Here is a 26,735-nt window from a genome sequence, read left to right as displayed (position 1 = left end):
CCGAGGCATTCGTCTTGCGGGGTACCACTGTACTATTATTAGTGGGGGGTGGGTGCTCCTACTGGAGGGAGTATGTGGAGGGATTAAAAAAAACCCATTAAGCAAACCATTTCAATTTTAAGTTGTTTTTTTCTGTGTCTCCTTTTTCTAGTCACCAATTTGTCCAGATTTTCACATCTTATTATTTTTAAAGACCTCTTGAAAATTGGTCAGCATTTTGGTACAGATCTTTCCTAATGCACACGCTTTTGCAAAGGGCATTTCCCCAAATATTTACATTTCCCATAGTTCTTGCATTCCTGTATATTTTTCCGCTAAAACAATGCATTTATAGGTCTTTCCCCCTTTGTATGGGGGTAGGAAATCTTTTCCCTCCCTGCAGGTGAACTTGGGCAAGTGGGTGACATTCCTTAGTCTCCCCATAGAGCTTGGGGGGTCAAGGCTAGCCCTAAAACATGGGAAAACCTTCTGCAGGGACTCCCCTGGAACTTGTAACAATTTTTTCCTGGCCTGATTTTAGTATAATTTATTGAATGTATATACCTCCATTTACCCACAGTTCTCAGGGCAGTTCACGGGATAAAATCACAATATAAAAACTCAAAGTACATAATAAAAACAAAAAAAGCAACAACCCAATAACACCCCCACCCCACATTTTAAAACGTTTGTGTTTCAATTAAGTACAGCAGTTTCTGCCAGAGCAGTTCTGGGCAAAAGAGGTTAAAAAAAAAAAGAGAGAGAGAGAGAAAAACAAGCAACTTCAAGTCCACATTAAAAATCCAAGTGTGACTGAGGCCTTATACAGACCAGCTAATACTACTACTATTACTTTTAATATTGGACCCTACTGACATCTAAACAAAGAACTGTGTTGAGTGAGAACAGTGTCATTTATTGGACATTTAAATGAGAAACTCTACTTTGTTACAATTGTTCAACAAGGCCATGTATACACTATAACTGCAAAGCTCATTCAAAGCATATTCCTTGCCCCTCGAGAATTCCCTGGATTGTAGTTCACTAGGATTCCCAGCATCGGGACGCGGGTGGCGCTGTGGGTAAAACTTCAGCGCCTAGGACTTGCCGATCGCATGGTTGGCGGTTCGAATCCCCGCAGCGGGGTGCGCTCCCGTCGTTCAGTCCCAGCGCCTGCCAACCTAGCAGTTCGAAAGCACCTCCAGGTGCAAGTAGATAAATAGGGACCGCTTACTAGTGGGAAGGTAAACGGCGTTCCGTGTGCGGCTCTGGCTCGCCAGAGCAGCTTCGTCACGCTGGCCACGTGACCCAGAAGTGTTTGCAGACAGCGCTGGCTCCTGGCCTATAGAGTGAGATGATCGCACAACCCTAGAGTCTGGCAAGACTGGCCCGTACGGGCAGGGGTACCTTTACCCTTACCTAGGATTCCCAGCAGCCCTTAACAAACCACAGTGCCCAGAACTTGAGGGGTGGGGAGAACATGTACTTCGCAAGTATAGTTTTTATGTTGTTTTAAAACAATCAAAATATCCCATGTGCCCACAAAAGGCAGGCACTTACACATAAGATAACTAGATAAATGTAACAGGGCATTGTGACTGTCTTCAAAGACTCAGAAACCTTAAGGCAGAACCCCATCACACAAGCTACAGGCATTCGGATATTCTCTAATGATAATTTCTCCCCTCTGTGGGTTCTTTGTGTCATGTGACAAAGACACATGAGAGCAGAAGCAGCAAAGCAGGCTGGGAAGTGCTGGGACTGCACAATCATTTGGGCCTACTAATGTTATTCAGGCAGTGGCGTAGCGTGGGGGGTGCAGGGGGGGCCGGCCGCACCGGGCGCAACATCGGGGGGGGGGGGCGCTCGCACTCGCAGCTCTCTGCCCCTACCTGGCTCACTCTCTCTCTCTCACTGCAGTGCTGGCTGTGCGAATCCGATCCGAGCCGCCAGGTTGCCGCCCACTGTGGAGGGGAGGGTGCCAGGCGTGCGGTGCGATGCGGAGCGGAGAGAGAGCGAGGGACTATCTGGGGGAGGGACAGTGCAGCGGGGGGGGGGGGCAAATTACTTGCCTTGCCCCGGGTGCTGACAACCCACGCTACGCCACTGTATTCAGGCCTAACTGCTAAGCGTTGAGTCACTCTGACATCTGACTTAGCAGCCAGTTTCTCTTTTGTGCTCTCTGTAAAATTTCCGTGAGAAACTGTCTGCTTCAGTTGTGAGCAGAGTCAGTATGTAATCTCAGTCAAACTGTTTGGAACCATGTTGTTTATGAAGAAGTTTATTTTAATTCAGTAAAGCTCTTATTCTTTAAAACTCCGCATTATTAATTTACGCTGCGCGTCACTTTGGTGCGAAAGAAGGTGTACACTTTTTTTCCACACGCCAAGCATTTCCTGTGTGAATTCCTTTATTTCCTTTGATTTAGCAAACAAGTTCTGAAAATTTCTACGGTACCTGCTCTTTGTGACCCAGCTGATGTATTCCAAGGCTTAAGGGAGACATGAAACACGTTTGACATTTGGAGCATATAAAATGTTTCTTTACAGAGCGGGTTGTGTCATCTCCAACAAAGTCCGATGGAGGAACAGAGCTTATGCCACAATCTGTCTTCTCTATATGGGCTCTCCAATGTGCAATAAGGTTTGTGCTGCTACTGCAGCTATGTTCACATGCTGAGCATTTATAAGGTCTCTCTTCAGTGCGGATTGTTTTATGTTCAATAGAGCTTGCTTGAGAAGCATAACTGGTGCCACTGTCTAGCTTTTTCTCTGTATGGGTTCTCTGATGTGCAGTAAGGTTTGTGCTGTTACTGAAGCTGTGGTCACAGTCTAAGCATTTATGAAATGTCTCTCTAGTGTGGATTCTTCGATGTGCAGTCAAGTTCGACTTCCTCTTGAAGCTCTTTTCACACAGGTCACATTTATAGAGCATCTCTCCTGTGCAAATTCCTTGACTTCTGGCAACGTTTGATGTATGGCAGAAGCTCTTTGCACCCCTGGAGTGTTTATATGGCTTCACCCCTGCATGGAGTCTTCGATGTGCAATAAGGTTTGACTTCCAATTGAAGCTTGTCCCACATTGTTCACATTTATGGGGTCTCTCTCTTGTAGGAACTCTCTTGTGTTTCAAGTTCTCTTTTACATCTTCATGCTTAAGTCCTGGCAGAATCGCACATGGTTCTACCTCATTCTCAACTACCTGCAAATCACCTGTCGGAATAAACAGAAATACCCAAAATGACAAGCAAGACCTCAGTTTGCTCTCTCTTCCCCCATCGTGAGTCATATGCTCCCCTCTGGAAAGGCTGGTGGGAAAACTTAGCTGTCCACTTCACCCCCCTGCTCCAGTATTCCAAATTTGCAATGTTCCCTGTCCCCAAACTCCAGGGGTTGAGCTCACCAATGATTCAATGAAACCCATTGCCATAAGGTGAATGCTTTGGGAACCTTTCCTACAAGAAAACATTGCATCCCCTCTGAAGGACCCAGCTGCTGGAGATTTTTGTTTTGGTTTTCCTGGACTGTAATGCTTTAAGGTGAGCTTTGCTGGGTGAGACTGAAAGCCCATCTGGTCCAGAATCTTGTACCAAGAGTGATCAACCAGATGTTTATGGGAGCCTGCAAAGTAAATTTGTAAACAAACTACCCCTTTACACAAGCACCAACAGCAATAGATGTGAAACTAAAAGGCAAGGCTAGAAACTGGGGCATCCTCTTTTACCCTTTTGATGATGTAAAAGGGTAAAAGAGTATTGGGAAATAATTTATAATGAATTGAAAAAAATGTTTAAAAGCACCTTTACAAAAAAGCCAAGAGTACTTTTTTTTGGGGGGGGGATAATTCAGATGGAAATTCCCAGGTGTCAAAAAAGGTTATTTATGTATGCTACCACGGCGGCCCATGTTTCGTTAGCCCCAAAATGGAAAACAAGTGAGGTCCCAACTAAAGAAGAATGGCAACTTAAGCTGATGGAATATGCGCAGCTTGCAGATCTAACTTATAGAATAAGACAACAAGAAGAATATTTATTCAAAGAAGATTGGAAAATGTTTATTGAATATATGGAGGGGGGGAAATTCTGTACGCTTGAAAACGTGGGCAGCATTAAGATAAATTCAACAATGTAAATAAGTTTTGATGGATGTAATAATGGAATGCTGAATGGTTTTAGTTTATATAAAACATCCAGGGATTTATGCTATGCAAAATGAACCATGGAAAGAGAAGTCATTGATATTTTAAGGTTGTTTAAATGAATACTGTAAATTGTAAAACAGAAAATTTCATTAAAAATACATATTAAAAAGAAGAAGAAAGAAACGGGGGGGGGGGGGGCATCAAAAAAGGCAGGCTCAGAAAGCACAGCTTCTCCTTACTCAGACCCTTGGCTTCCTCATTGTCAACTTCCTGCTCCATTTCCTGCCATGGCTGCCTCTGTTTCACAGCTGCCTGAGCCTGGCCTGCCTCAGAGGTATTTGCAGCCTCCTCCTTCTCCATAGACGCCTGAAATGTCAGAAAGGCATCCATTAAAAACAGCCCTACTGGACCAAGCCAATGGCCCACCTAGTCTGGCATCCTGTTCTCACAGTGGCCAACCAGATCAGTTTTATAAATAATAATAATTTTATAATTTATACCCCACCCATCTGGCTGGGTTTCCCTAGCCACTCTGGGTGGCTTACAGCAGTGTTCCTCAACCTTGGGCCTCCAGCTGTTTTTGGACTACAACTCCCATCATCCCTCGCTAGCAAGGTCAAGGATGATGGGAATTGTAGTCCAAAAACAGCTGGAGGCTCAAGGTTGGGGAACACTGACTTACAGCACATGTAAAAACAGGAAAACGCCAAACATAAAAAATCCCCAATACAGGAACTGTCTTCAGATGTCTTCTAAAAGTTGTGTGGTTCTTTATCTCCTTGACATCTGGTGGGAGGGCGTTCCACAGGGTGGGCGCCATCACCAAGAAGGCCCTTTGCCTGGTTCCCTGTAGCATTACTTCTCGCAGGGAGGGAACCAGCAGAAGACCCTTGGAGGAGGACCTCAGTGTCCAAGCTGAACGATGGGAGTGGAGATGCTCCTTCAGGTATACTGGGCCAAGGCCGTTTAGGGCTTTAAAGGTCAGCACCAACACTCTGAAAACTCAATATATCTAAGCCAGGTGGCCAAATGGCTCCTCAAACCAGGGTTACAGTCACCAAAATGGAATGCCTAGTTGCCATTTTGGGGGCCAGACGGGTTCGAAAGCTGTATTTTTCAATATGACTTTTCGGTTCCCGAAATTCATCCCAATTGTGCAGATAAAATATGACAATTCTACAGGATGTGAAAACATCAAAGTATTGAACAAAAGACACCTTGGTGGCTGTCACCAATTGAAGCTTTGTTGCTCAAACCACTTGGTAAAAAGGTGAAGTGGCTTACACACAGAGATTTATTAAAGGACCAAGAAGGAAAATGGAAACTAAAAGATTATGAGGAAGTAAAAGATCATTTTCAGAGTTGGTTACATTACAGGCAATTACATGAGATGTACAAAGAAGATAATAAGAAAGGATTTAGTTATGCCACTTCGAAATTTCAAAAGTCATAGAAGAAGAAGTGAAACTGCTGTAGAGTGCATATAGTATTCTGCTAGTATGGGAAACAAAAGATGAGGTAAAATCAGTCATGATCAAATGGGCACAAGATATAGGACATAACATACAATTTGAGGATTGGGAAAAATTGTGGAAAACAGATTTAAAATTTACAGACTGTTCTCTTTTGAAAGAAAATTATATGAAAACGATGTATAGATGGTATATAACACCAGTACAGATAGCAAAAATGTACAAAACAGGGTTAAATATATGCTGGAAATGTAAAGAAAAAGAAGGGACTTTTTATCCTATGTGGTGGGAATGTAGAGAAGTTAAATTTTGGGGGGGGGGGGGAATGATATATAATGAATTGAAGAAAATGTTTAAAAGGACATTTGTTAAAAAACCAGAAGCATTTTTGTTAGGGATTGTAGGGCAAGACCTGCCAAAGAAAACAAAGACTTTATTTATGTATGCAACAACAGCGGCAAGAGCCATGATAGCACAAGGATGGAAGAATATCCGCCCTCCCTTCCTCACAGGTGGGCGGGGTTTGCGGCACCGAGTGGAGCTCACCTGGGCGGGTGCCACCCACCTGCTTGGGCCGGCCTTTGACCCGCCCTTGGCCAGGGAGGACAATGGCCGGCCAGCCGGGAGTGGGCGCAAGGCCAAAGGAAAAGAGACTGTCTCCGTTGCCCAAGTCTCTTTTGCTGTTCTTCCTTCCAGGATCAGGATCATCAGGAGCGTGTCCACGTGGCCGGACTGAGGTAAGTAACCGGCCTCTTCGCATTTTGCCTGGATGGGGGGGGGGGGCTTGGCCCCTCTACCAGGCTAGGCCGCATTTTTGCGGCCTTCTTTCTTTTAATAGGCCATGTTTTTGCGGCCTTCCTTTCGCTAGGTTGCGTTTTTGCGGCCTTCTTTCTTTCACTAGGCCACGTTTTTGCGGCCTTCTTTCTTTCACTAGGCCACGTTTTTGCGGCCTTCTTTCTTTCGTTAGGCCGCGTTTTTGCGGCCTTCTTACTTTCACTAGGCCACGTTTTTGCGGCCTTCTTTCTTTCACTAGGCCACGTTTTTGCGGCCTTCTTTCTTTCACTAGGCCACGTTTTTGCGGCCTTCTTTCTTTCACTAGGCCACGTTTTTGCGGCCTTCTTTCTTTCGTTAGGCCGCGTTTTTGCGGCCTTCTTTCTTTCACTAGGCCACGTTTTTGCGGCCTTCTTTCTTTCGTTAGGCCGCGTTTTTGCGGCCTTCTTTCTTTTAATAGGCCACGTTTTTGCGGCCTTCTTTCTTTCACTAGGCCACGTTTTTGCGGCCTTCTTTCTTTCACTAGGCCACGTTTTTGCGGCCTTCTTTCTTTCACTAGGCCACGTTTTTGCGGCCTTCTTTCTTTCGTTAGGCCGCGTTTTTGCGGCCTTCTTTCTTTCACTAGGCCACGTTTTTGCGGCCTTCTTTCTTTCACTAGGCCACGTTTTTGCGGCCTTCTTTCTTTCGTTAGGCCGCGTTTTTGCGGCCTTCTTTCTTTTAATAGGCCACGTTTTTGCGGCCTTCTTTCTTTCACTAGGCCACGTTTTTGCGGCCTTCTTTCTTTCGTTAGGCCGCGTTTTTGCAGCTTTCTCCAGCTTTTGCTGGCTAGGCCGCAGGGGCGGCCTGCTTTTTTTTTTTTTTTGCTGTGGGAGGGCATGCCCCCCCCCCGCCACTGCAGGCCCGAGTGTGCCGTGCGGCCCCTGACTAGGCCACAGGGGCGGCCTGCCGGACCCCGGTTAGGCCCTGCAGCCTGCTTGTTTTTGCGGCGGCGGATTGAAGAATGACGAAACCCCGACGAAAGAACAGTAGCAAGAGAAATTGATGAACTATGCAGAACTGGCTAAACTGACATACAAACTGTGAGATAAAGGACTGTGAGCTAATGGGAAAAGCAGCTGGCTGGGAAAGGGTGTGTGTAAAATGAAGAGGTTTCTCTTTACTGAGTTTCTTTTACTCTGCAAAGGCCTTTTCTTCTAAAAAGCTATCTATGTTATGTATGAGACTTGTTGACTTTAATGATGCAAAGGATTTAGAAAGTAAGAAATGTTAGATTCTTATGTTAGATTCTTATTTCATTGATGGTGTGTGAGAATATGAACCCAAGATCTCTGTTTAAGATAGAATTTAATACCATGAGCCATCTGTTTTAGCCATTTGTTTTGAAGGGGCAACGAGGGCAAAAGGTGATCTGGTAATTAAGGTGCCTTGTCAAGGCAAATGTAAGATATATGACTACTTGTCTGCCATTTATGGATAGAAGGAAATATAGCTCTTTGTCTCCCATAAAAGGTAATAGGAAATGGGTGTATCTTTTATGATTGGTTCTAGCAAACAGCTAATAGGAATTTCAACCAGGCTGATTGGACAGAGGCAGCCAAAGGAGGAGCAAGGGGGCTGGGCTGAGGAAATATAAGTGCTGGCCATCAGGGCTGGAGTGGGCAGAGCTTTGGTAACCATATACCACTGTGCCTATCATTTATTTGTCTGACAAATAAATTATTATTTTAATTTCTCTATTGCTGCGTTGAATATTTCATTCCAGCTAAGCGTTAACCACAAGCAGGGTGCTACACCATCACCCCAATTACTGGCCATGCTGGAAGTTGTAGTGCCATAGTTCCCCCCCCCGCCATGCCTGCTAAAAGGAGCTTTAGATGTTCAGTATTAAGCCTTGAGAAAGGCAAGAGATATTTCTCAGTTCCTCCAGAGCCTGAAAAAGTTGCCTACTCAGCCCCTTCAGGAAGACTAGATTAACAATATGGGGATAAATGACAACCTCCCCCAAGGTCTGTTGTTGTTGTTTAGTTGTGTCCGACTCTTTGTGACCCCATGGACCAGAGCACGCCAGGCACTCCTGTCTTCCACTGCCTCCCGCAGTTGGTCAAACTCATGCTGGTAGCTTTGAGAACATTGTCCAACCACCTCGTCCTCTGTCGTCCTCTTCTCCTTGTGCCCTCCATCTTTCCCAACATCAGGGTCTTTTCCAGGGAGTTTTCTCTTCTCATGAGGTGGCCAAAGTCTTGGAGCCTCAGCTTCAGGATCTGTCCTTCCAGTGAGCACTCAGGGCTGATTTCCTTCAGAATGGAGAGGTTTGATCTTCTTGCAGTCCATGGGACTCTCAAGAGTCTCCTCCAGCACCTTAATTCGAAAGCATCAATTCTTCGGCAATCAGCCTTCTTTATGGTCCAGCTCTCACTTCCATACATCACTACTGGGAAAACCATGGCTTTAACTATACTGGCCTGCAGCTTTCCTTATTCTCAAGAAGGGAGGCAGGGTGGAGTAGTGGTTAGAGCATTGGGCTAGGAGCTGGGAGACTGGGGTTCAAATCCCTACTCGACCATGAAGTTCACTGGGTGATCAAGTTGCTTCTTCTCCTCTCTCTCTCTTTCAAAATAATTTTTATTAGATTTTCAATTTACAGTGGTGCCTCGCAAGACGAAAAGAATCCGTTCCAGGAGTCTTTTCGTTTTGCGGTTTTTTCGTCTTGCGAAGCAAGCCCATTGACGGAGTAGCGCTATTAGCGCTATTGACATTTTAAGGGCTAAAAACGGCTTTTTAAGGCTTGGGGGATTAGCGGTTTTGCTGCTAAAATGCTTTTAGCAGCTTAGTGATTCAGAATAAGGGGTTTTGGAGCGAACCCCCCCCCAAATTTTCGTCAATTTTCGTCTTGCGAAGCAAGCCCATAGGGAAATTCATCCTGCGAAGCGCCTCTGCAGACGGAAAACCCTTTCGTCTTGCGGGTTTTCCGTCTTGCGAGGCATTCGTCTTGCGGGGCACCACTGTACATTTCAAAATAAACATTTTACACACGTTAAGGTATCCCATGGCTTCACTTCTTATCCTTCCATGGTTCATTTCGTTTATCTTTTATTCCTGCATATTTTACCTTAACCATTCAAATCAGATTTCCACTTTCACAACAATTATTACTTACACTGTTGAGTTTATCTTAATGCTTCCAATGTTTTCACCTGCTTACTGTTACTTTTCATATATTCAGTAAGTATTTTCACTTTTCTTTAAATACACATTCTTCTTGCTCTTTTATTCTATATGTTAAACCTGCAAGTTCTGCATATTCTAACATCTTAAATCGCTAATCCTCTTTACAGGAGTCCTTGCTCACTTTCCATTTTGGGGCTAACAAAACACAAGCCGCTGTTGTTGTGCACATAAATAAACTTTTCTGACACCCCCAACAGAAAGGACTAGTCTTTTGGGGAAGGTAGTTTTAAGTATTTTTTCAGCTCATTATAAATTATTTCCCAAAATTCATTTACTTTTTTTTACATGTCCACCACTTATGAAAAAAAGTTGGGGAGAAATATAAAAATTTGCTGCAAGGAAAACACCTTTATGGTTACCCCCCACTGAAGCAATTACAATTAAGAGAGTTAATATGGATAGACAATGCACAACTTAGGGAACTGCTAGACTTTACAGGGAGGGAACCCAGATTGAAGCCTATGGAAGACTTAAGGAGCCAAGTTACAGATTGGTTACGATACCACCAGATATCTGATATGTTTAAGTAAGATTTTAAAAATGCGGTTTTGGACCAAAGCTCACAATTTGAAAAAGAACTTTTACAAAATAAGGATAGAGTCCTGTCTAAAATGTATTACCTTCTATTAGAATGGGAAACAAAAGACGAATTAGTCAAAGCTTCAATGACACACTGGGTAATAGATATAGGACACAATATATCCTTAATTCTCTGGGGGAAACTCTGGAAAAGTGATTTGAAATTTACTGCAAGAGAATTATCTGAAAATGATTCATAGATGGCATTTAACTCCAAGTAGGTTGGCTAAGGAGGGACCCAGGTGGCGCTGTGGGTTAAACCACAGGGCTAGGGCTGCCGATCAGAAGGTCAGCAGTTCGAATCCCCGTGACGGGGTGAGCTCCCGTTGCTCGGTCCCTGCTCCTGCCAACTTAGCAGTTCGAAAGCACGTCAAAGTGCAAGTAGATAAATAGGTACCACTCCGGCGGGAAGGTAAACGACGTTTCCGTGTGCTGCTCTGGTTCGCCAGAAGCGGCTTTGTCATGCTGGCCACATGACCCAGAAGCTGTACGCCGGCTCCCTTGGCCAGTAAAGCGAGATGAGCGCCGCAACCCCAGAGACGACCACGACTGGACCTAATGGTCAGGGGTCCCTTTATCTTTACCTAGGTTGGCTAAGATGTACAAAGTAGAATCAGATATGTGTTGGAAATGTAAAGAGATGGAGGGAACTTTTTTTCCATATGTGGTGGACGTGTAAAAAAGTAAGGGAATTTTGGCACAGTCACTGCTTCTCAGCCTGATGTGGCTCACAGGGTTGTTCGGGGTGGTGGGATCTAACAAGGAGGGGAAAACTAAGTAGGCCACATTGAGTTCCTTGGAGGAAAAGATGGGATATAAACACTATATATAAATACGTAAGATGGAGAGAGAGCTCTTTCCCATCACCAGCCCTCCAGCAAAACACAGGTGTTACAAGAATGTTAGGGTCTCAAATATAGAATATTCATAAATGCACACATCTAAATATATGAACCATGTATCTAAAATAGCACAGGAGAGCAATCCTGAAGCCATTTTGACTCTCCCAATGACCTCAGATATTCCTCTGCAGTAAGGGAGGCAAACGGGGAAAGCTTTCCCATTGTCTTTATGCTTGCGAATCCTATCTTAAGGGTGTATTTGTGTATGAACAGGTTGAACCTGTGACCTGGATTCAGGAACTAAAGTATTAACCAGGGGTCAGCAACCTTTTTCAGCCATGGGCTGTTCCACCGTCCCTCAGACCGTGTGGTGGGCCAGACTATATTTTTTTGGGGGGGGGAAATGAACGAATTCCTTTGCTCCACAAATACAGTGGTACCTCGCAATACGAATGCCTCGCAAGACGAAAAACTCGCAAGACGAAAGAGTTTTTCGTTTTTTGAGTTGCTTCGCAAGATGAATTTCCCTATGGGCTTGCTTCGCAAGACGAAAACGTCTTGCGCCTTTTTCTTAAAACCGTCAATGCATTCCTATGGGAAACCGTCAATGCACAGTGGTGCTTCGCAAGACGAAAAAATTCACAAGACGAAAAAACTCGCAGAACCAATTAATTTCGTCTTGTGAGGCACCACTGTAACCCAGAGATGCATTTTAAATAAAAGGACATTCTACCCATGTAAAAACATGCTGATTCCCGGACCATCTGCTGGCTGGATTGAGAAGGCAATTGGGCCGCATCTGGCCCACGGGCCTTAGGTTGCCTACCCTTGGTATTAACCATCACAAAAGAATGGCCAGGCTGCCCAGGTAAAGCAATCAGTGACCATTATCAGGTATCCTGGCAGACAGGATTTCTGCTGTAGACCCCCACCTTCTGTGATGTATGTATGATGTTTTGGGGGGTGGTCTTCGGCTACAGGGTGGGCAATTTCAAAAGTCTATATAAGGGCTTGTGCACCATTGTTCAGGGTTCACCTTCCTCCTGCGTGTGGTGAGTGGGGACGCTGTTGCAACAGTTCATTTCCTTTAATAAAGATCAGGCTTACTAGCCGCTTTGCTTCTCAGTATACAGTGGTGCCCCGCAAGACGAATGCCTCACAAGACGGAAAACCCACTAGATGAAAGGGTTTTCCGTTTTTCAATGCGCTTCGCAGGACGAATTTCCCTATGGGCTTGCTTCGCAAGACGAAAATGTCTTGCAAGTCTTGAGATTTTTTTTCGCTCCCCAACCCCTTTTTCTAAGCCGCTAAACCACTAATAGCCTTTTAGCAGCTAATCCGCTAATCCCTTAAGCCTTTAATAGCCGCTAATAGCCGCTAAACCGCTAATAGTGCTAATCCGCTAAGCCGCTAATAGGGTTGCTTCGCAAGACGAAAAAACCGCTAGACGAAGAGACTCGCGGAACGAATTAATTTCGTCTTGCGAGGCACCACTGTACTCTGGTTGGTCTCTTATTTTCGACTACCAATAGGGAACCCACTTAGGGACTCTATACAGGCTCCAGAATACCCCATAAGGAAAAAGGAGCAGGTTTTTTTTTACAACACAGGAGTAAATGGTAATGGAGGTGCCCCCTACCTTCCAGCTCACCCCGCAAGATAGGATCCAGGAGCTTTCCATCTTCCATTGATCTCCAGCACAGCTATTAGAAATTAGGAAGAGCACTGAGTTAATGGCACTTTCTCCAGATGCTACAATGTCACCCCACCTATTTTCTCCATTACAACCTTCTGTCTACACTGCCCTGCTAACAGAGGCTGGCAGTTCTTGCAGATGATCAAGCAGTTTCTCCAGGCTATTTAAGCTCAAGCTGCAGAACCACACCATGTTTCCAATGTGCATTTATTATTGTCATCATCATTATCCTGACTTTTTCTTCAAACCAGGAATTGAAGGCAGTTTACACATTATTTTTTTTAAAAAAGAATCTGCCTTAAAAAAAGAATCACATTCCTGCAAAGGTAGTCTATAAAATACTGAATGCAGGAGGCAGCAAATCAACTCCCTTCGCTTACCCAATCCTGGGAATAAATCTCTGTCTCCCAAAGTTCTTCCTCTACAATCGAGAATCTCCTGATTTCAGCTTCTCTCTTTTTTCCCCCGAAGGAAGAAAAAAGGTTCCTTTAATTCACCTAGATCTCTTTAGAACCAAGGAAGCTCTAGAAACCAGCCCCCAAATAGCAGCTACTACCAGAGTACAATTTGAAGCCAGAGGATCAATTTCCAGGAAGGAACATAGAGCAGAAACAGGAAAACCCCATTTAGAACCCAATGAGTTTTCCCCTCACCTCTAGGTAGCTTCAAACCCCACACATTGTAGGCAGGTGGTGGTGGTGAATTTATGACTGACCTCCTGTATCCTCCTCCCTCCCAGCTGTTCATCTGCTCAGATAAATGGTGCCAGCTGTTGGTGATTTCAGTGGGATTAGCAAAGGCTGCTGGGGATTGCAGTTCCCAGCAAGCAGCTTTGGCTGGTGCCCACTGGGGCAGAAGGCAGGGAGTCCAACAGCAGGTGGCGCTAGAGCCAACTACTTTCTAGTTTTGTCCCCCTCCTTTTCCTTGCAGGGCTGTGGAAGGGCAACAGCTGAGACTCAGTTGGTGGAAGCTGATGAGCAATGCCACTCCCCGCCCCCTGGACTGGTTGTAAGCAAGAAAGTAGGCAGGTGGGGTTTGGCAAAAGTCAGACTGAAGGTTAGGCACTGCCCTGCTTTGCCCAAATGGAGCATCTTCCCCTGGCAGCAAACAAACTGTGGCAGGGAGATCTTTGATTCCATGACAACACCTGTAAATAGGTGTACAAACTTTTATGCCAATTCAATTCCCTTGCAAAGTTGGTTTTATCCTTTTACTGAGTCAACCACGAGGGTTGGTTCAGGCTGAAGGTTTACTGCCTTCCCAGATCATTATACCTGTGGTGTAGTGTGGTGCCAGTGTGGTGTAGTGGTTAAGAGCGGTAGTCTCGTAATCTGGGGAACTGGGTTCGCGTCTCCACTCCTCCACATGCAGCTGCTGGGTGACCTTGGGCCAGTCACACTTCTTTGAAGTCTCTCAGCCCCACTCACCTCACAGAGTGTTTGTTGTGGGGGAGGAAGGGAAAGGAGAATGTTAGCCGCTTTGAGACTCCTGAAGGGGAGTGAAAGGCGGGATATCAAATCCAAACTCTTCTTCTCTGGGGCCAGGGCTTCCAGTTTTTCTGCGACCAGTGACAAGCCCGTTGATCCACCTCTTTTCACTGTACTGTTTAGGGATTATCAGTTATTGGAATTAGGGGTTTGGGTTTTAATTCAATTTTACCAGCAGCTTCAAGACCTATATTTAGTGATTTTTAGGACCTGCCGGCACTAATTGTGCTTAATGGGGTTACACTTGGGTGAAGTACACCTTTAATTAATTGTTGCCTTATTCTATATAATTTACCTGGCCGTGAGTATGGTTTTATTCCTTGGCTTGAGATCAAGGGATATCTCAGTTGGTTGGAGCTTGGTGCTGGTGGTGCCAGGTTTGCGGGTTTGCTCCCCAGGTGGAATAGCTAAGGCGGTGGCTTGGGGACTGCCTTCTGCACTTGTGATCCAATTGGGGGAGAATGACCTGGGCCAGTGTACGGGCTGTTGAGTCTGGTGTGGGTCTCCAGCTTCACCTCCCAAGACAAGTGAGAGCTTCCTAGCTGTCCAGGCCCAGGATGCGCTGGGATGAACTGTTGCCTCTTGTGGGGCCCACCTTCTGCCTTAGTTGTGCAGCTGGGTGAAAATGACCTGCCTTTGTTAAAAGGCTTGGACTTATGGACTCGCATTATATTAACCTTAAACCAAAATAAATAAAAGAAAAGAAAATATGAAGTACTTGGAGGAGCTAGCGAGGGTCCAACCATTTTTTGGTTACAGCTCCTTTCAAGGCGCGCTTGGCCCAGCTGCTATGGACAAAGCCAGAAGGCGTGGGGATCATGCTGCAGCACGGAAGGTGCTTGCTGAGTGGCAGGCTGATTCCCCACCCAGATGTTATTTTCAGAAATGCGGCCCTGTTTAGGGCGGATGGCGTGCACCTGTCGGATGGCGGTAGTGATGTATGGCTCGCAGGAATTGAAAAAAGTTTATTAGATTGGTTGCAGGAGTGACAGTATTGGAGGCGAGCGATTGGCTCATGTGGCAGTTAAGCATTGGTTTAGGGTATGTGGGGAGGGGAGGTGTGGCCATCACCTGCCCCTCCAATGAAAAGGGTATTCCGTTACAGGAATCCAGGGGTCTGGATCTCGTCCGAAGCCTGGAGAGGGGCTAGGGCCATGCCAGGACCCCTGGGAACCCCGAGGGTGAGCACCAGTCAATATAGACTGACGGAGATCCCCCTGCTGGTTGTTTACCCTTACAGGTTTCCTGCAGGGTGGGGCAGGAGCCAGTTATAGTTTTGATACCAATGCCTAAGTCAATACCAGTCACATTTGTGTATTCAATAAAGTTGTGGCCAAAATTTGCCCATTAACATTTAAACTAAATTCTGTCTCCACTCTGTCTGTATTTCCATGAGGGATGGGTTTTTGGGGCTCGGAGCACCTGTCATCTGATTGGTTCAAAATTGGGAAAGGAGTACGACAAGGCTGTATATTGTCTTCCTGTTTATTTAACTTATATGCAGAATTCATCATGTGAAAGGTTGGACTGGATGAATCCCAAACCGGAATTAAGATAACCTCAGATATGCAGATGACACAACTTCATAGCTCTCAACTTTTCCCTTTTCTTGCTAGGAATCCTATTCGTAAGAAGGGAATTTCCCTTAAAAAAAGGGAAACGTTGACAGCTATGCACAACTTTGATGGCAGAAAGTGAGGAGGAATTAAATAACCTTTTAATGAGGGTGAAAGAGGAGAGCGCAAAATATGGTCTGAAGCTCAACATAAAAAAAAACAAAGATCATGGCCACTGGTCCCATCACCTCCTGACAAATAGAAGGGGAAGAAATGGAGGCAGTGAGAGATTTTACTTTCTTGGGCTCCATGATCACTGCAGATGGTGACAGCAGTCATGAAATTAAGACACCTGCTTCTTGGAAGAAAAGCGATGACAAACCTAGACAACATCTTAAAAAGCAGATACATCACTTTGCTGCCATAGGTACATATAGTTAAACCTATGGTTTTCCCAGTAGTGATGTATGGAAGTGAGAGCTGGACCATAAAGAAGGCTGATCGCCGAAGAATTGATGCTTCTGAATTATGTTGCTGGAGGAGACTCTTGAGAGCCCCATGGACTGCAAGAAGTTCAAACCTATCCATTCTGAAGGCAATCAGCCCTGAGTGCTCACTGGAAGGACAGATCCTGAAGCTGAGGCTCCAATACTTTGGCCACCTCATGAGAAGAGAAGACTCCCTGGAAAAGACCATGATGTTGGGAAAGATTGAGGACAAGCTGGTTGGACAGTGTTCTCAAAGCTACTAACATGAGTTTGACCAAACTGTGGGAGGCAGTGGAAGACAGGAGTGCCTGGCGTGCTCTGGTCCACGGGGTCACAAAGAGTCGAACACAACTAAACAACAAAAACGTTTAAGGGTTCTTTGAGTGTCTAAGACAGAGTGGTTTAACTATCAGCCTCTCTTCCTTAGGAACTCTGGGAGCTGTAGCTCTGTGAGGAGAACAGGGGCCTCCCCTAACACCCCTCAGCACCCTTAATAATCTACAGCTCCCAGAATTCTTTAGGGGAAGTCATGACAGTGCTTTCACTGCATGGAGCAGATGTTGACTAAGTGTGCAGGAAACTGCAACCTAAATTGGAAACCTGCATCCGTTTTTGTTCCGAGGAGCCAGTGAAAACAGAAGAGTACAAAGCTTAAAATACACACAACTTTATTATTCAGGTAGTCTCACGACAAAACTAAAAAGCAGAAGCAGCTACAGTACCAGTTTTACATTTCCGACGGATGATGGGTAACTCGCTGAAGCCTCTCAAACTTTCCCGTCTTTCCTCAGGTCTCTCCTTCTCTATGGACTCAAGACCCTAAATAATTGCCTCAGTTATCCCCAATATGGTTAATTCAGCTGTATGAGCAGAGGAGCCCTAAATTAAGGTGTTTTTTTTTAAATGTCACATGGAATCCACACCACAAATGGACAACAAAACCTGAGGCAACTAAAAAGACCCAAGAACCCACTCAAAACATGGATTATGTGTGTGTATTTGAAGGTTTGTGGAATGTAGCCTCTGGGTGGCTCCAGTGATGCCAAAAAGATGGATGCTGAGACTGAGATCACATTCGCACCATACATTTATAACTGTTGCCATGGCTTCATCCAAAGAATGATGAGAAAAGCAGTTTGTACTTCATAGACCTACAATTGCCAGCACCCTTAAGAACTGAAGTTCCCAGGATTCCTTGGGGGGGGGGAAGCTTTAAAAGTGTTGTGTGGATGTGACCTTTTTAGCATAGTTGAAGAAGTTACATGGTTTCCATCCGCTGTGCGTTCTCACCTTCATGAGGTCTCGATTCATCATTTAAACTCTCACTAAGATTTGAACCCTGGTTGGGCGTCTCCCTTGTGTGAAGCTTTCGATGCCTCTTGAAGTCTGATTTACGGGTGAAGCTCTTTCCACATTGTTCACACTTGTACAGTTTCTCCCCTGTATGGCAAGACCTTGTATGTCTGGAAAGACCTGCACTCTCACTGAAGCTTTTTGTACACACCGGGCATTTGTAGGGTTTCTCTGTTGTGTGAGTTCTTTGATGTCTAAGGAGATTTGCCTCCTGACTAAAGGCTTTTCTACACTCTGAGCATTGAAAAGGTTTCTGTGCTGTGTGGGTTCTTTGATGTGTAATAAAAAGTCTCCTTGAACGGAAACATTGACTGCACTTGGAACATACATAGACTTTGTTCCATCTGTGTATGATTCTCTTATGTCTAGAAAGGACTGACCTGTTGCTGAAACATTTTCTACACCCTGAGCATTTATAAGGTTTCTTTTGATGCCTCTTGAGGTTTGATTTACGGGTGAAGCTCTTTCCACATAGTGAGCATTTATGGGGTCTTTCCCTTTTGTGAATCCTCTGATGTCTAGTAAGGTTTGACATCTTAGCAAAACATTTATTACAGACTGAACATTTGAAAGGTTTCTCCCCTGTGTGAGTTCTTATATGATCTGTAAGGTGTGAGTTCACAGTAAAGCTTTTCTCACACTTTGAACATTTGAAAGGCTTCTCCTCTGTGTGAGTTCTTTGATGTCTAGTAAGGTGTGAGCTGTAAGTGAAGCTTTTATCGCACTCCGAACATTTGTACGGCTTTTCCCCTGTGTGGGTTCTTTTATGTACTTTAAGGTTCCATTTCCTGCAGAAGCTCCTTCCACACTCCAAACAAGTAAATCGCTTCACCTCTGTAGGGCATGTGGGGCTGTTTCCATTGTTTCTGCTCCCACTGCTTATTTCTCCAGATTCTGCCATTTGAATTGTTTTCTCCTTTTTGGATGTTCTCAAAGCATCTCTGTTTTCTGGTTGTTCTCCTTGCTCAGTGAAGAAGCCACTTTGAGAAACGATGGATTTGTCTGTCTTCCGTTTTCTGTGGCTTCTCTTTTGCCTCCTTGGTCCATCATGACTCAGTAGGTTCTGCTCCACCATCTCATCCTGTGCTTTTTTCAAAGTTTTCCTTTTGTTCTGTCTCCACTGCAAAACACCTGCTGGATAAGAGAGAAGGAAAACATGGATGTCAGAGAGAGAGATGGAAACTGAGACATACAATGTAATATGTTTTGTCTTTTTGATCCACTTTTGGGCCATTGCTGTCTAAGCGGGCAGTAAGTTGCCATCATGGGTGACCTTTCTTTCCACTCCGCTCAAGATCCTTAGTCTGGTTTTGCCGTTGCCTCAGATTCACCAGGAAATTTCTACCTGTAGAGATTTTACTCTCGAGAGCAAATATTTTCTCAGTCTGCAGGTGGAAGCTTACATTGGCTTTAGGAAGCAGAGCTATATTGTTTGTCCATCAAAAGGTTAGATCAAGATTTCTAATTCTTGATGTATTGAAACTTTTCTAATGCTCAAGAGCAGACAATACAGCAAAAGCAGCAGACTATGAACATAGGGAAAGTAGTTGTGAACAACAAACGAAACAACAAAAAGTACAAAGCGAAATTGAAAATTTTCTGCACAAGGCTTATATATAAATATATACAACTCAAGAGCAGTACAGTTTCCCCAGCAAACAGAACCTACATAGAGTGGGTTCTATGTCCATTACTTTTAGTGGGTCTACTGCAAGTTGGTGTAGCATGGGATGACCTCAAAAATAGCCTTGTGTGCTTGTCATTAAGACCTGGAGCTAAGAAGCAATTCTACCTGGGACCTCCCTCCCCAATATGCATTACCTGGGAGTGCCTTTACTTACCAGCATCCATATCTCTCTGAGCTGTGGCTTCACTGGGGGCTCTTCCTTGAAAAATGGGCTTCTGACTAACCATTTCCTCATATGCAATGCAGGAGTCTTGTTCCTTGGTGGCATCAACAGTGGGCTGGAAGGTGGATTCCTTGGGGCCTTTCCAATCTCCTCCACCAGTAATAGGTTTAACTACATCGTCCCCTGGGTGTGATTCCTCAGGAAACCCAATTCTGATATGGACTGTGTGCTTTTGTAGGACACCTTGGTCATACACAATGCAGATGTCTTGTCCTTTAGCAGCATCCACAACAGTCTGGGCTGGAGGTTCACGGGGGACACTGGAGTCTAGCTTGCTGTGAACGGGACCCTCCACTGAGAGCGTTTCCTGCAAACACGCTTTTCTCTCACACATGTTGGGGTTGTGCCAGATGTTTTTCTCACCCACAATGCACACATCCTGCTCCTTAGCAGCACCAGGAATTGTCTGCACTGGGATATCCCAGGGGGATCTGCAACTTCCTCCATGAGAAAGGGGTACATCCTCCTCGACTGGGTGGGCTTTCTGCTGACCCCCCGTTCTCTTGTGGATGATGGGCTTTGGCCTGATGGGTTCCCCATAGACAATGCACAGGTCTGGCTCCTTGCAAGTATCAGGCATCGTCATCCTGGCTGTGGCATCAACAACAGCCTGGGCTGGAGTTTTACTTGGGACACTGGAGTCTTCTTTGCTGTAAACTGGACCCTCCCCTGAGCTGATTTTCTGCAAACACATATTTCTCTTGAAGGTGTTGGGGTACTGCCAGATGTTTTCCTCACCCACAATGCACACATCCTGCTCCTTAGCAGCACCAGGAATTGTCTGTACTGTGATTTCCCAGTAGGCTCTGCAACTTCCTCCAGGAAAAAGGGATACATCCTCCTCCTCAACTGGGTGGGCTTTCTTCTTACCCTCCATTCTCTTATGGATGATGGGCTTTTGCCTGATGGGTTCCCCATAGACAATGCACAGGTCTGGCTCCTTGCAAGTATCAAACATCATCATCCTGGCTGTGGTCCAACTGGGCTCCCTGCAAGCTTCTTCGTAGGCACGGGCGTCTTCTGCTTCATCTACTGGTTGCCGCTTTCCCTTTGCCTGTTTGAGAAAGTAGATTGTTTGAAATAAGGCATCTTGAGAAACAGGAGATGCAGAGAATTAGAAACATAAGAAGTATCCTGTTCAGCTCAGCCTTCAGAGGATATATTGTGTGCTCCATATTCACACTAGACACTCTCCATCTTATTGTTTTAGGAAAATAGCTCAGAAATGAATGTTTTCCTTCATGATCCTCATATACACAAGAGAATAGTAACTTTGGCCACTTAGCTCAGTACTGTCTACACTGACTGGAAGCAGCTCTCCAGGGTTTCATACAGGAAGCATCTCCCAAGTCCTACATGGAGATACTGGGGATTGAACTTGCCACCTTCTGCAATTGAAGGCAGACACCATTGAGCTGCATTCCTTCCCCCTAAGACTCTTCTGCTCTTTGCTTCAAGAAATGTTGCAACCTCCACCTGCAGAAGCCCTAATACACATCCTGTCGCTCTTTTCCTTTCCATTGTGGACTCTGGGTTGCAGGTCTGCCTTAATTAGGGATGATATAGGGCTAATTATCTCTGCTGACACCCCAGCGTAAGGGGGGACTGGCCATGACCCGCAGATTGTCTGTTATCTGCCGCTCACTTCAGAATGTGGGGCAGGGCCGCTGGGTGTGCCCTGCTCGAACTGGGAACTCTCCAGAGCCAGTCGGCATCAGCCAGGAGATCCCTGTTTTTAAAAATTATTAAATTCGGACTAAGAAACAGGCGTGTTCTGGAAAGAAAGAGATGGAAAAGAACTGCTAAACCAACCAATCACTGGATGCCAAGGTTTGGACTTGAAAAGGCCTCTCATCTTTGTGCTTTGATTTATGAGGTGAGTGGCAGCCGTTTTTGTACATTCTTTATATTTGCTATTTCATGATATGGCGAACTGCGCCAATAAATAATCAAATATCTAAAGGAATTGCAGGAGGACGTGTAAAAATTAGTTGGATACATGGCTGCCCAGTCCCCGGGAGAGAGTCCCAATTAGAACTGGCAAAACAAGATCAGATATGAAAGTGGCTCAAGCTGAGGAGTAAAAAAATGGAGACGGCTGTTGCTCAGGAAGAAGAACAACAAAACCGGCCTCCCCTACCGGGGGCGGGCGGGCAAGGGGCTGGAGATATTTGATGGAGAAAAGGGAAGAGAAGAGAATTGTAACTTTGGCCACTTAGCTCCGTACTGTCTACACTGGCTGGAAGCTGCTCTCTAGGGTTTCATACAGGAAGCCTCTCCCAAGTCCTACCTGGAGATACTGGGGATTGAACTTGCCACCTTCTGCAATTGAAGGCAGACACCATTGAGCTGCATTCCTTCCCCCTAAGACTCTTCTGCTCTTTGCTTCAAGAAATGTTGCAACCTCCACCTGCAGAAGCCCTAATGCACATCCTGTCGCTCTTTTCCTTTCCGTTGTGGACTCTGGGTTGCAGGTCTGCCTTAAACAAGCCCCCCCCCACCCATGTACCTCTGGTTTCCTGGGCGTGGGAAATGGCTGCTTTCCCCATCACATCAGACCCTACCGTGAAGGTTATTAGGGATGATATGGGGCTAATTATCTCTGCTGACACCCCAGCGTAAGGGGGTACTGGCCATGACCCGCAGATCGTCTGTTATCTGCCGCTCACTTCAGAATGTGGGGCAGGGCCGCTGGGTGTGCCCTGCTCGAACTGGGAACTCTCCAGAGCCAGTCGGCATCAGCCAGGAGATCCCTGTTTTTAAAAATTATTAAATTCGGACTAAGAAACAGGCGGGTTCTGGAAAGAAAGAGATGGAAAAGATCTGCTAAACCAACCAATCACTGGATGCCAAGGTTTGGACTTGAAAAGGACTCTCATGTTTGTGCTTTGATTTATGAGGTGAGCGGCATCCGTTTTTGTACATTCTTTATGTTTGCTATTTCATGATATGGCGAACCGCGCCAATAAATAATCAATTATCTAAAGGAATTGCAGGAGGAACTGTAAATATTAATTGGATACATGGCTGCCCGGTTTCTGGCGGAAAGCCCCAATTAGAACTGGCAAAACAAGATCAGATATGAAAGTGGCTCAGGCTGAGGAGTAAAAAAATGGCCACGGCTGTTGCTCAGGAAGAAGAACAAAACCGGCCTCTCCTACCGGGGGGGGGGGGGCAGGCAAGGGGCTGGAGATATTTGATGGAAAAAAGGGAAGAGAAGAGAATTGTAACTTTGGCCACTTAGCTCCGTACTGTCTACACTGACTGGAAGCTGCTCTCTAGGGTTTCATACAGGAAGCCTCTCCCAAGCCCTACATGGAGATACCGGGGATTGAACCTGCGACTATCTGCAAGGAAAAGCAGGTACTCTCCCACTGAACTGCATCCCTTCCCTCTAAGACCTTGTTGATCTTTGTTCTACGAAATGCAGCATTTTTGCTCCTGAAATGTGGCATCCTCTATCTGCAGAAGCCCTTATACACACCCTGTCCCTCTTTTCCCTTCTGATATTACTCTGAGTTGCAGCTCCCCAAGGACTCTCCCTTAAGCAATCATGCTCCTACATGGACACTGCCCCTTAGTGAAATAGTTAATTAATGCAAAAGCCAAGACCCCCACCCCTGTTTACCCATCCACGGGAAGAATTCCCTCTCTTGCATTTTTCCTTGCTGACCATATTCCTCCCTCCACAAAACTGGGGACCCCCTTGTTGTCACTTTCTCATTCCTCCAGAGAAATGCCAGCCTCCTTTGACTCACCCAGGTCATCTTAGGACTAAGGCAGGTCTACATTTGAGGCCCAGAGCAGCAGCCCCTTGTGAGATCAAGTCTCCATTTCAAATGCCACAAAGGAGAAGAAAGAGGGGGAAAATAGGGACCCCCAGTTTCTACCCAGCTCACCCGTTCTGTAGACATTGGTGAATTCAGAGACTTTCCTTCTTCATCTCAAGCCCCTTCACTGACCCACTTGGGTGTTTGCTCAGATAAATGGATCCAGGTGTTGATCTTTTATGTGGGAAGTGCAAAGGCTGCTGGGAATTGGAGTTCACAGAAAAACAAACTGTGGCAGGGCAGTAGTGTGATCTGAAAAGAGAAATTAATCACCAGAGAGAATCATAGAATCATAGAACCATAGAGTTGGAATAGACCACAAGGGCCATCGAGTCCAACCCCCTGCCAAGCAGGAAACACCATCAGAGCACTCCTGACATATGGTTGTCAAGCCTCTGCTTAAAGACCTCCAAAGAAGGAGACTCCACCACACTCCTTGGCAGCAAATTCCACTGTCGAACACCTCTTACTGTCAGGAAGTTCTTCCTAATGTTTAGGTGGAATCTTCTTTCTTGTAGTTTGGATCCATTGCTCTGTGTCCGCTTCTCTGGAGCAGCAGAAAACAACCTTTCTCCCTCCTCTATATGACATCCTTTTATATATTTGAACATGGCTATCATATCACCCCTTAACCTCCTCTTCTCCAGGCTAAACATGCCCAGCTCCTTTAGCCGTTCCTCATAAGGCATCGTTTCCAGGCCTTTGACCATTTTGGTTGCCCTCCTCTGGACACATTCCAGTTTGTCAGTGTCCTTCTTGAACTGTGGTGCCCAGAACTGGACACAGTACTCCAGGTGAGGTCTGACCAGAGCAGAATACAGTGGCACTATTACTTCCCTTGATCTAGATGCTATACTCCTATTGATGCAGCCCAGAATTGCGTTGGCTTTTTTAGCTGCCGCGTCACACTGTTGGCTCATGTCAAGTTTGTGGTCAACCAAGACTCCTAGATCCTTTTCACATGTACTGCTCTCAAGCCAGGTGTCACCCATCTTGTATTTGTGCCTCTCATTTTTTTTGCCCAAGTGCAATACTTTACATTTCTCCCTGTTAAAATTCATCTTGTTTGTTTTGGCCCAGTTCTCTAATCTGTCAAGGTCGTTTTGAAGTGTGATCCTGTCCTCTGGGGTGTTAGCCACCCCTCCCAGTTTGGTGTCATCTGCAAATTTGATCAGGATACTCTTGAGTCCATCTTCCAAGTTGTTGATAAAGATGTTGAATAAGACCGGGCCCGACATCGGATTGATGTTCAAAGGTTATTAGCAAATAAGTGGTGAAGGACTATGGAAAATTCAAAGGTTAAAAGCTGTAAAATTAAAAGGTTTAATATATTAAGATATTAAGAAAATACTAAGACACATTAATATTAAGATAAAGATTAAGTTAAGATAGAGGGAAGGAATTTGCTGATTAAATATTTGAACTGGAATACAGTGAGGGGAGGTGTGGGGAAGTCTGGGAAATAAGTAAATGCAAGGAATAGTTATGAAAATGGAATTGTTTTTATTTTTTTTTCTGTGTTGTTCTTGTCTTGTTGTATTTTTGTATTTTTTTTCTTTTTTGTTGTTTTCTTTTCTCTTATGTAAAAACCATAATAAAATATTATATATATATAAAAAAAGAATAAGACCAGGCCCAAGACAGAACCCTGTGGCACCCCACTAGTCACTCTTCTCCAGGATGAAGAGGAACCATTGATGAGCACCCTTTGGGTTCGGTCAGTCAGCCAGTTAGAAATCCACTGAGTGGTAGCATAGTCAAGACGGCATTTTACCAGCTTCTTTACAAGAATATCATGGGGCACCTTGTCAAATGCCTTGCTGAAATCAAGGTAGGCTACATCCACTGCGTTCCCTTCATCTACCAGGCTTGTAATTCTGTCAAAAAACGAGATCAGGTTAGTCTGACATGACTTACCATGCCAGTTCTTTTAATACTCTTGGATGCAGTTCATCTGGCCCTGGAGACTTGAATACATCTAAACTAGCCAAGTATTCTTGTACTATCTCCTTAGTTATTCTGGGCTGTGTTTCCTCTGCTGAATCATTTGCTCCAAATTCTTCAGGTCGGGCATTGTTTTATTTATCGGAGAAGACTGAGAAGAAAAAGACAGAAATGCCCTCTTTTCCCCTCTTGCACTTTGGTTTATAGCTCTCTTCTTTTGGCTTGGTTTCACATATTGTCATCATAATAACATCAACTTTTGTGGTTTTCTTAAAAAAAGACTCCTATTCCTCCATGTGCCTCCAACACGAGAGGCTGGGAGCCTCGCAACCTGAGAACCGGCCTTTCCTGAGGTGCCTCCTCACTCCTGGAACGCTCTTCCCAGGGAAGTTCTCCTGGTGCCTTCCTTCCTTCCTTATTTTTAGGCACCAGCCTTTCAGCCAATGAGTGAATTCAGAGTTGTGAGTCATTTGTGAGTGGTTTAGATACCAGGCAATAGGAATCCCCCGAGGCCTCAAAAGCTGCTTCTCCCTTCCTTTGAGTGTACTTATTCTGATTCTTGTGCCTTTAACAGCTGTGTAGCAGGCAGAATTTCAACAGGTTAAGCTATTTCTCAAAGGGAAATAGAACTATGGGGAAGCTTTCGCATTCTGTCTGTCACAGTTTCAGTTACAGGTGCGGCCAATGATTTATGGTTGATAAAGTCTTCATATATACAGAGGACCAAGTCTTACTGAATAAAATCCAACTTGTCTTCTGCAATTCACCAATCTTTTAGGGTTCTTTGAGCAGCTAGGGCAAAGTGCTTTAACCATCAGTTTCTCTCCCCCAGTAATGCTGGAAACTGTAGCTCTGTGAGGAGAATAGCAGGTCTCCTCTAATCCATCTCAGCACCTTTAACAACCTTCAGCTCCTAGAATTCCTTGGGGGAAGCCTTGACTGTTTAAAGCGGTATCATATTGCTTTTACTGCATGGGAAACCCAGCAATATGGACGGGGTATAAATAATAAATTATTATTAATATTATTATTTATAATTATTATGGTGTAAATGTGTGCTAAGTGTGCTGGAAACTGCAACCTAAATTGGAAAGCTGCATCCATTTTTGTTGTGAGGAGCCAGAGAAAACAGAAGAGTACAAAATGTAATATACAACTTTATTATTCAGGATTGGTAGTCTCAAAACAAATCTAAAAAGCAGAAGCAGCTACTGTGCCTATTTTACATTTCCAACGGGGAAGCCTCTGAAACTTCCCTTCCTTCCTTGGGTCAATCCTTCTCTTTGGTTTCAAAAGCCTAAAGAATCACGTAAATTATCCCCAACATGGTTAATTCAGCCGGATGAACAGAAGAGCCCTCACATTTATTGGGGTGCCTAGAGAAAACTCAGCTCTGGCCAAGGAAAGAGCTGAGTTTTCTCTAGGTTCTCCCAAGAGCAATTTTCATAGCATAACTTATT

The 26,735-nt window shown here is 45.0% G+C and overlaps 2 protein-coding genes and 1 long non-coding RNA gene across 3 annotated transcripts; all 3 read right to left on the bottom strand.

Annotated features, from left to right (window-relative positions):
- Positions 1 to 867: 867 nt before the first annotated feature.
- LOC310671129 lies at positions 868 to 1,771 on the bottom strand. The gene is made up of 2 exons (XR_014507812.1): positions 1,399 to 1,771; positions 868 to 1,023 (listed from the first exon to the last, which is right to left on the bottom strand). It is a non-coding gene; the product is annotated as an uncharacterized lncRNA (long non-coding RNA).
- Positions 1,772 to 2,371: 600 nt separating this feature from the next.
- Positions 2,372 to 6,805, bottom strand: LOC310670745 (uncharacterized protein). The gene is made up of 3 exons (XM_083426473.1): positions 6,138 to 6,805; positions 4,359 to 4,485; positions 2,372 to 3,191 (listed from the first exon to the last, which is right to left on the bottom strand). The coding sequence occupies exons 1-3, from the start codon at positions 6,297 to 6,299 to the stop codon at positions 2,428 to 2,430; spliced, it is 1,053 nt and encodes a 350-aa protein (XP_083282599.1). The 5' UTR covers positions 6,300 to 6,805; the 3' UTR covers positions 2,372 to 2,427.
- Positions 6,806 to 17,496: 10,691 nt separating this feature from the next.
- On the bottom strand, positions 17,497 to 20,696 carry LOC310672826 (uncharacterized protein; the record flags this gene model as incomplete). The annotated part of the gene is made up of 2 exons (XM_083430482.1): positions 19,433 to 20,696; positions 17,497 to 18,725 (listed from the first exon to the last, which is right to left on the bottom strand). Exons 1-2 carry the CDS (start codon positions 20,463 to 20,465, stop codon positions 17,497 to 17,499), a joined length of 2,262 nt encoding a protein of 753 aa, XP_083286608.1. The 5' UTR covers positions 20,466 to 20,696.
- Positions 20,697 to 26,735: the final 6,039 nt, after the last annotated feature.

Source organism: Podarcis tiliguerta, assembly GCF_965153285.1.
Source record: "Podarcis tiliguerta genome assembly, chromosome: 2".
Classification (NCBI taxonomy): Eukaryota; Metazoa; Chordata; class Lepidosauria; order Squamata; family Lacertidae; genus Podarcis; species Podarcis tiliguerta.
The sequence above is the reverse complement of the archived record's forward strand: the minus strand, read 5'-3'. Positions and strand labels throughout refer to the sequence as shown.

What these genes read in the sequence shown, in the direction of transcription:
- LOC310670745 (XM_083426473.1), bottom strand. Translation starts at nt 6,299, where the DNA reads ATGATCCTGATCCTGGAAGGAAGAACAGCAAAAGAGACTTGGGCAACG. An exon ending in GGTGGGTGGCACCCGCCCAG is followed by an intron (nt 4,486 to 6,137) that starts GTGAGCTCCACT and finishes CTGACATTTCAG; the next exon opens with GCGTCTATGGAGAAGGAGGA. An exon ending in TGAGGAAGCCAAGGGTCTGA is followed by an intron (nt 3,192 to 4,358) that starts GTAAGGAGAAGC and finishes TTATTCCGACAG; the next exon opens with GTGATTTGCAGGTAGTTGAG.